Genomic DNA, 13,420 nt, shown 5'->3' with positions numbered 1-13,420 from the left:
ATTTGGACCGACTTGGTCGCCCCTTGTTCTTTGAAGAAACTGGCAAAAAATCATTACAAGCATCCAGCTGTAAATCTAAGGATGAAGAATGTTGAAGCAAAATCAGTGGGAAAATGGGAGGAATTAGTTTACCTTGAGAAAGACCCCTGTGTGTAGAAATAGGAAAGCAGCACCTGATGCAGGATAAATGTGAGACAACTGATGGATGACTATTGCAATAATGGTGTTCTGTAATTAATTATTACATTTTCCAATGTTGGGACAATAATGGGATTTTCTATTTTTCTTTTTTTTTTCTAATTTCAATTATTTACAGGACTGGTGGTCTTTACTTCATCGTTAAAAAGTGAGTACTAAATCCCAGGGTAGGGCTTTAATTCTCTGTATTCCTACACTTTTTCTTTAAACCAGCGTCACTGATTGCTCTTTATTCTTTTGCTTGTTTTCTGTCTCTGCAGGTATTCCCGGCTGTTAGTGGACCACCCGTTGGTGGTGCTGCTGGGTTGTGCTGCACTGCTGCTGGGATGCTCCTTGGCTGGACTGTTTTTTGGCTCTCTGCCAGACTTCTCTGATCCACTTTTAGTGAGTAAACAACATACATAGACTCGTAAGATGCATGATTAAAATCTCACCCAGGCATAGTTGTATGTTTTAGGTACTTTGAATCTGAAATAATAAAACAAAACATTTAGAGTCCTTGTTAAGGATTACTGGTCTGCTTTATGCCTCCTTATTTAGTCAGTTCAGTCTAATCAATAATTAATGCTGAATTAGATCAGAGCTAATTCAAATAAGTCTGCACCCTTCTAAGATACATGGTTAGACAGTAAACACTAATTGATATGGAAAGTAAAACATAAGCACATCACCACAGATGTTAAGTGAATCATTGTGCTCTGATCTGTTAGGGTTTCCAGCCACGGGGAACGTATCTTGGAGTTCGGCTGTCCAGCTTGTCCAAACTTCAGCAGGAAACAGGCCTGGGGAAAAGTCTGTCTGCTGTACCACAGTCACTCAGCAAAAGGTCAGCAGATGGTCAGAGTACAACGAGAAGTATCTAAACAGAGAGAATAAACCTCTTAAACAATGCAAAAAAGAGTCTACACTTAAGCTGGAAGGGAATAATTAGAAACAAGCATGGGCCCTCAGTATTTCTAATTGTTATAAGCAGGTAAGAGTTGTGTAGGAGATGCATTTTTTTTTTTGCAATTTTGCGCTTTTTTATTTAAAGTAGTGTAGTTTGTAATTTCTATTTTATATAAAAACTCAATCTGGGGACAGGAGTTAAAATTAGCATTAGCTATGAACTTATTATGCAGCACTTCAGTGACTATGCTTGTGTGCTTTGTCGCTGTTAAATGAAGATTAAATTAATTTAGAAACTTTGCAGTTCCAGTGAGACGTTTCTTTTCATCCATGAATGTAATCATTATTTTAGTCCTTTAGTAATGCATTTGAACAGTGTTTTTGCTCCTAGGAGGATTATAAACTAACATAAATGATCCAATATTAATGATTATTATATAAAAAAATACATGATTAAGTGTGAATTTATTGGGGATTTGGTCAATTACATATAGAACCCCCCACCAATGCAAGTTGCAGAGAAACTACGCTCATTTTAAAGTCATCAAGGCATTTCTGGCATCATTCTGGCTGAATGTTTCACCACTTTTCTTGGCAGAATTGACAGAGTTTCGTTAAATTGGTTGGTTTCCAGGCAGTAAACCAACTTTTATAGTCCATACATTCTCAACAGTACTGAGGTCAAGGCCATAAAAATCTTAAAATTAGCCAGACCTATTCCAAAACCAACATGGTTTTGGAATAGGTCCTAGTGTCATTCATCTGATTGGTTTGGGTGATCAGGAAAAACACAGGAGCCGTTAAAACTCAAGTCTGCTGGAAACTGAGACAACTTAAAAAAAAAAAAAATTTAACCTCTGCTCTAAAATAACCTCATCCAAGCTGTTCCGAAATGTGCAGAGAAAAGTTAGATGAAGAAATGAGGCATTCAGACCCAAGATCACCAGAGTGGGGCAGCTCAGACTGACCATCATCAAGAGAGATGACGCAGAGAGCGCTATAAAGTCAATGACAGCATTTCTAAACCAGACATTTATTTACCCCGGTGGATAAAGGCAAAGTCTGCTTAAGATTTGCTCATTATGTCTGGAAATACGTCACTAATAAGCAACTGTAATCTAATAAAGCAACTTGCATCGTCTGACCCTTCAATAATAATGTCTTTCTACTGGCTGCTTCTGCAGTATGTTGAAATTCATTTCTTTAGTGTTACACAAAAATCTTTAAACAAAAGCCTTTACTTTAACAACACAGAAATACTAGATGTACAGTCTACCATCTGAAACACTGATCCCTGTTTACTCTAATTTCAAATATGATTTTATTGTTTTTATATTGTTTGATAAGCATTCATTTCCATGTTAAATCTGTTTTACAACCAGTTTAGGAAAGTTAATCTACTTAAATATCAAATTCTAAAACATCTAGTTTGTTTTATTGTTCCTTGATTTCTTTTTGAATTGCTCAGATGAACATTATTATTATTCTTGATTGATTTGATCAATGATTATATCTGCATTGATAGATGTTGCCGTTTAAAGGCCTTTTCTCATACTTCCCCCATTGCACACACTAAGGGTGTATGTAAGGGTGCAAATATTAGAATATCTGTATTAGAATACAGATATTTTATTAAATAAAGTTATAGTGGAGGACGTACTTTTAACAAATGGATCATCAAAATAAGCAGTTCTCCTAACTGTCAATCATTCTGTTGATATGTTTATGTAAAGCCGTGCTCATCCCCTGGTAGCTATCTTCTCCGGCGGTGAGTCTGACATTGTGCAAAAATTGCAAATCTCCTTTGAATGCAAACAACAACTTGTGCATGCGCTCATGCACATGTACATGCGTTTAATAGGCGTTCCCTCTTGGGAGTGGGTACAGGGTTGTGCATGTGCTTTTTTTTTAAAGTGGAGAGGTTGGGTCTTAAAAAAAATTGCGAAACTCCCCTAATATACCTTCAATTATTTAAGAAGTGTTAAAACTTGCGTTTTTTAAAATTCAAACTAAAAGCTATATTTAAAGTTACAACAATAAGAAAGGCATTGAGGTTAATCTACAATGAAGTTAAATTAATAAAGAGTAAGGTTAAATTATGTAACTAGTTAATTGATAGTGCAGTTATCCATGTTACTATTTTCCTTCCCTTTGGAAGGAGTAGCTTGTAATTATGACTAGTTATTTCTAAAAATATTGTAAGAAAAACTGAGAAACACTAAAATGGCTAAAACATGAACTATTTATAAAACATATTCGCACATCCAAACTGGCTTGGATTGGAAAACACAGACTAATATTTAGCCCCTAGAATGCTTACAAGCTCAGGTCTGATGAAAATAGGTCCTAAAAATCTCCATCAATTAACCAACTTATTTAATGGAACTCTGCCTCTTTTTTCACATAAAATTTTCAAATATTCAGAAGCTTTATGTTTGTAATTATGTGTTTAATTTTGCCCAAAGTGATCTATTGCAGTTTATTATTGTGTAAATAATTCAGCCTTAAATAAATCTCATTGATTCTGGAGTCAAAGTAACCTTTCACTTCAGATATATTTGTAAGAACATATATCTGTTAAAAGTTTCTGACATTGTACTTTTGCCAGGTCGGGCTTTGTCAGCAGAGAGAACAATGACAGTCAGCTCGCTTCCAGAGGTCGTCTTAAAAGGATGCTGGCTGCAGACTTTTCTCTGGACACCTTCCTCTGTGACTCTCCAAGTGAGTAACCTCCCAAACCCTATATTAACCCCTTAAAGCCTGAGTTGATATACATGTAAATAAAGAAACGGCATTCTGTGCATGTTTTTCCTAATTAAAATGGTTAATGTTCCTAAATAAATAGAAATGAAGGTAAAGTATATTTTCTTACAGCAATTATAACTACATAATAACATACACTATGACTAGCACTTGGGTGATGCAAAACGATATGGTGGCTGTTTGCCTGCATTGCAAAAATGTTCTAAAAATTAGTTAAAATGTTTTAAAATAAGTGTGTTTACCTTTAATATGAGTAGGAAAATAAGATAATCTGCCAATGGAAAGAGCATTTTTACTGTTAAAATAAGATAATAAGATATTATGCACTTGAAATAAGAGACTGCAGTCGTTGTTTTTTCTTATTTTAAATGTAAATTGTCTTGTTCTAATGTCAAAGTGTCTCGCTTAAATGCTCAGTTTAAGAAAAAAATGCTGTTATTTCAACAAAAATTGATTTACTTAGATTTACATTTTTTGCAGTGTAATACAAGCAGTTTGTTGCTTATTAGCAACAACAGGCATCAAAGGGTTAAGTAAAGTTTCTGTAAGATGGAGAGAAAAATTCCTCCACACTGGATTAGAATATAAAAAAATATTAAAATCTTTAATTACATCATGAAAATGTTTAGTTTGATGGTGTTTAAAATGTGGTTTTCTGTGGAAAGGTATCTTTTTTCAATTAAATATTTAACATTGATGTTTTTGATGAAGAATTTAAAGCAATAAAACTAGATTTATTAGCCCGATTTCTGTTTGGCACATTTTCCCATGACTTTTTAGCCTCTGTGATCCTTTCTAACTGTCCATGCAGTCACATGATTCAATGCTGGCCATCTTGTTGTCGTACACTAACACCATCTGATTCTCTCTGTGCAGGCGAACGCTTCGCCCAGCTGGTGTTTCGATCCGAAAACTCAGCCAGTCTCTGGAGCCTGAAGGCCATCCACGCCATGTGTGAGATGGAACAATCCAGGGTTGGCTCACAATCACTCACTCTTCGCTTTCCTTTCTTTTCCTTTTTGCTGTTTTCAGGCGTCAGTTTCTATCAGTGTCTTGTCCGTTTGACACTCTGACTGTAATCTACATTTTAATCCTGCTCTATAGTAGATTGACTGTACATTATCTCATGGGAAATTAATTGGTTTTGTGTGAATTAGTTTCAGAGCTGGGCATGAGTTCAGAAACTTTTTTTTTTCCTTCTTGTGAATTAGATTCGCTCCCAGGCTCAGTTCCAGGACCTCTGCCAGCAGCCTGAGGGAGTGGAGGCAGAGGGAACACCGAGACGCGGCTGCTGTCCAAGCTGGTCTTTGGGGAATTACTTGGCGGTCCTCACCAATGCCTCCAGCTGCCTCAGCCTTACCTCACTACAGGCACTGTAGCTTTTATGTTATCAGCTTCAAGCAAATTGGATTTAGTCATTTTTCTAGATGCAGCAGTTGTTTAGACTTTAAATTGAATGGGTCTGCTATAGATTTCCTGGGGAATTTGTAGTTTAGCTTTTAGATTCCAGGTTTCTGCTAAATTGAGCCAGATTCCAGTTTCAGCAGGGCTTGACATATAAGGCTGTAGTTAACAATCCTTTCCATTTGCCAAGGATTTTTAAAGCCAAACTTGTTTTTAAAACTCAAAACAAAGTGTGCTAGCCAAACCCTTTTAGATTGTTGACTAAATCAAACTGAAACTCAGTTTTTTGTCTTGTTTTTCCTGCAAAATCTCAGATTTATTCTCTTCTCTTTACTTTTAAAAGGGCGCATATGGTTTTAAATTCTTTAAAAGTCCTATTTGAATTATGTATTTGAGGTTTATATAATGTGAAACCTTAATGATTTGTTCTAAATTCCTTAGTATTATAGCTCCATAGGTGACTATTTTACCTATATTTCAGAGAGCAGCTCGTTTTGATTCCATCTCTAAGTCAGAATAAGGCACTGCACTCCCTGTAGCTTCAGGGACCTTGAAGACTACTAATTGACTGTGAGGAATATAAATTGCTGATAGGGCTGGTAAGCTGGAAGCCCCTGACCTTGTAAAGTAGTAGTTCCATGGCAGATACTAAAAGGCCATAGAGAAAACTGAACGGATTGAAAACTTTAACACAAACAGCATAAATTTACTCTGCAGCAACTGAACCCAACATTTCTGCATCTCAAACCTTAAATAAAACAGTTTTGTTTTGCTCAATTTGTCTCCTTTAATCCAAACTGAGTGGTATACATTGCTGTAAAACATACACACACACACACACCCACACACATGTTACCTCTTTAACAGTTCTTTAGTTTTACTTCTTTGTCACAATCAAATGTTTCAGGTCATCAAACACATTTTTTAAAGCATCTAAAGAAAACCTGGTTTGTAAATGACCTGGTTTAGTTATATCCAAACTAGCCCAGTTCTATGGAAAAATGCACATCGGCACCATTTGATTCCTAAAAAAAAAAAAAACATTTTACCCAGGCGTAATTACTGGAGAATGGGGAAAGATCTTGAAAAGCAACACTTTGTACCCCAGTCTGAAGAAATTTAAGAACAGCTGGAAAATAAAGTGATTGATATCAGTCTAAAAATATTACAAGGTCATTTCTGGGATTTCAGCAAACCAGTGAAGGGCATTATCTACACATGTAAAAAAGATTATTTAACCTTCCCGATTAACCCAAGACAACAAGAGCTTGTACAGGAGATCCCAACAGAACATTGCTGGCTTCACAGCTAGTTTTCAGAGACTGCATAAAAATTACATCCATATCTCAACTTCACTGCTGTTCTGGGGACTCCTGTAGAACTTCTGAAGATAGTTTCACATAAGGCCGGGCGTACACTGTTTGATTTTTTCAGTCCTTGCACGCAGCTACAGCTCACACTGTATGACAAAACCGCAGCGTTTCGTCGTACAGTGTGAGTTCTAAGCTCAGGATGCATTCTCGCTCTGATGCGATCTGCCTGCTAACACTGCACGTCTAAAAACCACATCGGATTCAGCCCGGAGAGAGATGGCACTGCTGGGACCCATCTATCCGGAAACCAAATGAGTATAAGGGGAATATGAAGCTCACTAGAGTGAAACGCACTGCCTTGGCGATTTTGCAATTTTGTGCTGAAAGCCCCAAAAAGAAAATGCGGCGACGCATTTGGACAAAGACATGGCTGAGCAAATGTGGCTACTACGGTCTGTCAATTTAACAGAAAGAACTCCATTTCACTCGCACTCTCGCCAGGCTTCTGTGTTTACATATGAGAGGAAGAAGAAGACTCCTTGTTTGCGCATGCCCACTGAGCAATTTGCCCACGACGGTTTGATTTTCTCCCGACCTCACGATTCCTCATCTGGAGGTGGTCATGAGAGGCTGATCGGCCCTCGTTACCCCCTGCACACTACACAACGCACGATCAGGTTGAAAGTCGATCCGATCGGAAAATTCACGCATGACTGGAAAGTCGGCTCGATAAGGGCAAAAAATCGAGTGTAAGCTCGGCTTAAAAGAACTCCTTCCTGCAAGCAGGAGTCCGAATCTACTACAACTCGTTGAATAAACCACCATAAGATTAGGATTAGGATTAATAAAGTATTTAGTTGAAATTAAATTGAATTGGTTAAAAAGAATAAAAAAGGGCTGGTTTCACCTGCCTCCCAATATATACATATCATTTTAATGATCTGCAAGATTTCGAACTAAATATTCTTTGGAGTGAGGTGAAAAAGGAGGAACATTTTGGAAGGAGGATGTACGACATTTCAGAAAACAAACACCATGCTGTCAGTCAAACACTGGGATGGCATTGGTATGGTTTGGGGCTGCTTTACTGCTTTAGGACCTGGACAACTTGCTTCAATTGATTAAATCACCATTCCTCCTCTCTACAAGGATAATCTAAATGTCCAATCATCATCGTATCTCCTTAGGCTGAAAAACACCTGGATGATACAGCAGATACATGATCCAAAGCACGTCGCTTAACTCAAATGGCCTAAAAAGCTACATGAAATGCGAAGTTGTGGGAACACATTCAACAGGTCCTCTAATGGAGCTGATCGGACATTGTTCTAAAAAGAAGAGTGGGAAACATTTCTCCAGAGACTTAGCGAGGGTTATTGCAAATGAAAGAGTGGTGCCAAAAGACATCCTAGTTATCAGCTTGGGAGCGGAACTGGATAACTTTTCTGCCATAAATGACTGAATAAAAAAATTTGCATTTTTTTCTACTTTTTTTGAATACTTAAATTGGTTTAATGACATTAGCCATTTAAGTTGCAGAGAAAAACAAGATCAATAATCTGTAAGGGGGGACAAATATTCGCCTGTGCAGAACAAGAAAGGAGAACTACTAATTACACATTCATGCAAAAAGCAAACAGATTGTGAAGATATTTTCTGACACACCTGCAGATAAATGTGTTCTTTAAGTTCTTATTTCATTGTTAGTACAAAAACAGATATGATACAATCATTAAGGAAAGCATGCATCTCAACAAAACTCATATTTTCTGTTCTCTTTCTGCCTCACCAGGTTTCAGATTCTTTGAACCTTCTCCGCAAATGTGCTCCGTCCTACCACAGAGGAGTTCTGACCGAGGCCTGTTCAGAGAGACCCAAGCAAGGCGGCTGCTCCTCGGTTCCCTCCCGCTGTAAACAATCCCGTGTGGTGTTCCAAATCCTGCACTTCCTCGTTGACAAAGATTTCCTCGGCCCTCAGACTGTTGAATACCAAATACCGACGCTGAAATACAGCCTTCTGTTCTTACCTGTGCTGAAAGGAGAACACATGATGGAGATCTATATGAATAGTCTTGAAGGAAGGGATCTGACGTACAAAAACACAACCATCACTGGGATAGACTTTGGTATCAAGAAGACACTGTTCAGATATTACTTAGTGAAAGATTCTGTGTTCCCAGTGCTTGCTATCATATCCTTCTTGTTCACAATGGTTTTATATCTCCAGTCCTTTTTCATAGTAGCATTATCTGTTCTGGCAATCACAGGCTCTCTCCTTACCTCGTATTTCTTCTATAAAGTAGTTTTTCGTCTGACTTTCTTCCCAGTTGTCAACCTGGCGGCAGCTCTGATCCTCTTAGGAAGTTGCTCCAATCAAGTTTTTATCTTTACAGACTTTTGGAATCTGCAACAAACGCAAAACCCTTCAGCCTCTCTGGAGAAGAGAGTAAACAGAGCCTTACAGGAAATAGGCTATTTGATCCTAGCTTCAGGCCTGACCTCCAGTTCAGCATTTTTTTCCGGTTATCTAAGCAGCATCACAGCTATTAGATGTTTCTCTGTTTATCTTGGGACTGCTTCTTTCATCAGCTCTCTGCTGGCGTTAGTATGGCTGCCCTGTTCTTTCATCCTCCTTGAGCGCTCCAGGAAGGCCCCGGCTATGCCTGCGGCGGTGCAAACATGGAAGCCCTGCTGCTCCAACAATCCAGGCGGCTTCTGGGAAACAAGTTCCCGTAAGAAATGTATCTTCAGCATCGTGCAGAGGCTGAAGGAACTAAAACGAGGCATTGCAGACACATCAAACCTGCTGTTTCTGAAGATCTTGCCCTGCGGAGTTGTAAAGTTTCGCTACATCTGGGTGTGCTGGTTCGCAGTGCTTGCCACTGGCGGCACGTATATGTCCTGCGTTGACCCTGGCATGAGGTTACCCACACTCGACAGCTGGGTCACCCAGCTTTTCCGCTCCAGCCACCCTTTTGAGAGATACGATGCAGAATACCGTCACATGTTTATGTTTGAGAGGCATCAGAATGGAGAAGACAAACCTGTTACTGTCCTGCTGGTTTGGGGCATCAAACCGACAGATAATGGGGATCACTTTAACCCACAGAGCAATGGCTCCCTGGTTTTTGACCCTGACTTTAACATGAGCAGGCCTGAAGCTCAGATCTGGCTTAGAGATCTGTGTGTTAGAGTCCAGAATCAAAGCTTTTACTCTGCTCATTCACTAGAAAGCAAAGATGTCACGACAGATAATATCTGCCTGGTAGAGCAGCTGGTGCGCTGGGTATCTCTCAGACGATGCTCAGGAAGCAGCGATGCCCTTCATCTTTGCTGTAACATCCCCTTTCCATACCCTCCAAGCATTTTTGAAAGCTGTCTGAATATCATGCTGGCGGAGAAACATGCAGAGGGCCACCATCCAAGTGGTGGAGGACTGTACTTTCAGCCGGGCGGGCGGGTCGCTGCCCTTGTTTTGACTTTCCAGACCACCCACCTCTATAGCTTTAACTTTAGCAGAACCAGTGGTTTTTACAGGGAAATATTAATGTGGTTCAACAGAGAAATAGCAGGAACACCAAGAGGGCTGGAGAACGGCTGGTTCATCAGCCAGCTGTCTCTATTTGATCTACAACAGTCTCTAAGTTCAGAGACTCTGCTGGTTGCTGGCTTCTCAGTAGCTCTCACCTTTATTCTGCTGCTCCTAACCACCTGGAATATTCCACTGAGTTTATATGCAACTGTTGCTGTTGGAGGGAGTGTGTTCGTCACCGTTGGCCTCCTCGTCCTTCTGGAGTGGCAGCTTAGTGGCGTCGAGGCTCTACTCATATCCTCGGCTGCAGGGTTGTCTGTTGACTTTGTTGTTAACTTTTCTGTGTCCTACAGCTTAGCTCCTCATTCGGATAAGATAGGAAAAGTGGCACACTCCACTAAAAGGATGGGATGCCCTGTAGCAATAGTTTCCGGAGCGTTTTTCTCCATGGGTATTGTCATGTTACCTGCCACTGCCTTACATTTAAGAAAAATTGGGATTTTCTTGTTCCTGGTGAAATGTGTGGCATGTGGATTCGCAACCTTCTTTTTTCAGTCGCTGTGCTGCTTCTGTGGGCCACGGAGGAACTGTGGAAGGATCACCCTGCCATGCTTTTCAGAGGACACAGACGGCGTGCTGACCTCCTGCTCCGAGCCCGGTCCCTCGCCGGCCTCGGCTGCCAACGGTGCCTTTGCCAGATCTAGAGAGAGGAGGAGTTATGACAAAGAGGCAGGTGGTTACCTCTACCCTGACCACCAGCGTCAGCACAGACACAAACAGAGCGGAGGAGGAGCCGATTTGCACAAGGGCGCAGAGCAGTACGAGCTGCAGCCTCTGGCTTACCGCCTCAGTGACAGCTTTGAGAACAGCACCTGCACCAGTAAGCTGTCCAACCGGCCCTCTGTGCTCTCAGATGAAATTGAGTTTTGTGGCATAGAGGCGAGCAAGAAGGATATGGAAAAGGGCAGTGAGGAAATGCGCAGTCATCAGATCTACCAATCAGCTATCCAAACATCATCTCCTTACAGAGAAAACACTCTTCGCCAAGCAGGCCTGGTGCAGGATGATGCGGCTACTGGAAATCTACTGTGCAAAACCTGCAGGGGTCAATCAGTTGGGGGGAAGCAGTGGAGCAATACATCTTACTCTTCCTCGTCAAGCATTGAGGAAACCATCATTAGCCACACAATGGAGACCACTGACCAGCAGTCTTTGTGCAAATATGAAAATCCCACAAAGGAGGTTCGCTATCAGCACCTACAGTCTCAGAGCACTTATGAAGGACTGGACGACTCCTGCGAAACACATCTGAGTGACATTGAAGTGGGGTCTTCAACCCCCCAGCAGCCCGATGGAGAGGAGGAGGTTCAGCTGCAGCCGGGACACCTCAACGGCAAGAGAGACACACTGAGGCTTTCACTGAAGGAAACGGTTTATGAGACTAAAGACCGCAGCAGTCGGAGTGAAGAAGTGGTCATCCTGCCCAACAGCAGACCGGACCTACCAGATGTCTGGATAAAGCGAGACGGACAGCGGGATGATGCATGCTGAAAAAGTCGCTACCGTAGCTCCTTAAGCTACATCTCAGTCCAAGGTGCTTAATTTGAAGACATCTGGTCTTTTTCTCGTTTCCTAAAGGCATTTCATCTCCCATTTCCTGTTCTGATCATGTGGTAGAAATGTCCAACTTATAAGACGCTGTTGGCACCACTCATCCAAGGTTAGGATTCAATACTTCATCTATGTTTTAAGGACTATTTTAAAGAAGCAATTTGCTCCTTGCTAATTTTGGAGAGAAAAGCTGGTTGCTTTGAGACAGGAGAGGATGGAGAGGAGAGGGTGGCCTCAAATTCTCACAAATCTATTAACAATTACGTGTTTAGTGTCACTGACTTTAACTTTATAAACAGGAGCTCCTGGCTCATGATTCAAACTAATCACCTTCAGGAAACAGGAGAAAAAAATCTATCTATTAATACAGTTTAAATCTGTCGAGAAACTTTTTGCAAACACTGTGCATTTGTTGCTCTTAATTTGTAAAACTTATAACTGTTTTTATAAAACAAATAGAAAAAAACGTAAGCTGTTGGATTTATATTACATGAATAAGGAAATGGGCCAACTGTAAACATGAAGAAAGACATCATGTTTTATCTAATGTAGGTTTAAGGTCGTCTCTGAGCACTGGACCTCGTAGAAAATGCTCCAATCAAAGCCTGACTTTAAACCCAGCAGAGTTGAATAAAAAGGTACCAGTTTGCATCGGTGGAAATCAATGCTGTTGCATGTCATTATCACAAAAATCTCCAAATAACTGCAGCGGTTGCCTGCAGACTGTGTGCCTAAGGCTTTTGAACCTCAAAATCTAAAAAAGAAATGGATTTACAGACATTATGAGGAAACACCCACAGCCTATTTTATTGGTTTTCTTAGCGACATTGTTTGTTTCTCATTATGTTCATAAAAAACCATGAAGGTATTAAACAAAATTAAATTTAAAACCGAAAAGATCTTAAAGTTTCAAGGCATCTTATTTTTTTACATAATCAAATATGAATCTACTTGAATACTGAATTTTTGACTTTCTTGCATAATGAAAGCTCCTTACTCATTTTATTTGGTTTGTATAGATAACTTAGAGGGTGGATAAATGTCAAAGGGAATGTATAGTATCCTGAGCTGTACATTTAGAGTGTATTTACTGCTGAAAACTGTGCATCATTGCCAATTCTAGTATTAAAGTTTTTTTTTTTAAATCATCCCTGGGGCTTGGTTCCGTTGGATCCAAGCATGAGCCAAGTTTTCTCTGGCTGTATGGCGCATTAAGGAACAGCGTTACTCCTTTCTCCACTTGTTGCTGATCACTGTTGGTCAGCTGGCTGAATACTATATTTACCTTGCTTATAAGGAAGACAAATAGTGTCTAAGTGTAGTATTCTTACAAAGAAATAATATAGTGAAAAATCAGCATGTTTGTTAAGCAGCTGACTGTAACCTTGACCAGAGCAGACAGACTTATTGACAATAATGGTTTATTATTCTTCCAGTATTACTTCATAAAGAGCAATAATACTGATATACTATTCATAAAAAACTACATGATACTTTCCTTTGTCAAATAAGCTATTTATTTTATATCTTAATATAATTAAAAAACGAATCCTGATTTGTACGTTTTATAAGAAACTGCCATTTTTACTTAAAGTTATAATAAAAGACATTTGTTAGTACAGAGGTAAACAGTCCAATGCAAACAAAGCTGGAGTAATAGATAGAAGAGGTGCTTGATGATAGAAAGTTAATGTTGGTCATGGAGGTGGCT

At 39.7% G+C, this 13,420-nt stretch overlaps 1 protein-coding gene across 1 annotated transcript in view; it reads left to right on the top strand.

Moving 5' to 3' along the window:
- Positions 1 to 12,614, top strand: part of disp2 (dispatched homolog 2 (Drosophila)) — a 26,012-nt gene extending 13,398 nt beyond the window's left edge. The window contains exons 4-10 of the mRNA XM_038286194.1: positions 317 to 346; positions 459 to 582; positions 909 to 1,024; positions 3,695 to 3,807; positions 4,726 to 4,823; positions 5,061 to 5,219; positions 8,359 to 12,614. Coding sequence (XP_038142122.1) covers positions 317 to 346; positions 459 to 582; positions 909 to 1,024; positions 3,695 to 3,807; positions 4,726 to 4,823; positions 5,061 to 5,219; positions 8,359 to 11,649 — 3,931 coding nt within the window. The 3' untranslated portion in view covers positions 11,650 to 12,614. The remainder of the gene's footprint in view (positions 1 to 316; positions 347 to 458; positions 583 to 908; positions 1,025 to 3,694; positions 3,808 to 4,725; positions 4,824 to 5,060; positions 5,220 to 8,358) is intronic.
- The last annotated feature ends 806 nt before the right edge of the window (positions 12,615 to 13,420 follow it).

Source organism: Cyprinodon tularosa, unplaced genomic scaffold (assembly GCF_016077235.1).
Source record: "Cyprinodon tularosa strain WSP-4 unplaced genomic scaffold, ASM1607723v1 ctg222, whole genome shotgun sequence".
In the NCBI taxonomy this organism is placed as follows: Eukaryota; Metazoa; Chordata; class Actinopteri; order Cyprinodontiformes; family Cyprinodontidae; genus Cyprinodon; species Cyprinodon tularosa.
This window is presented reverse-complemented; position numbering and strand designations above follow the sequence as displayed.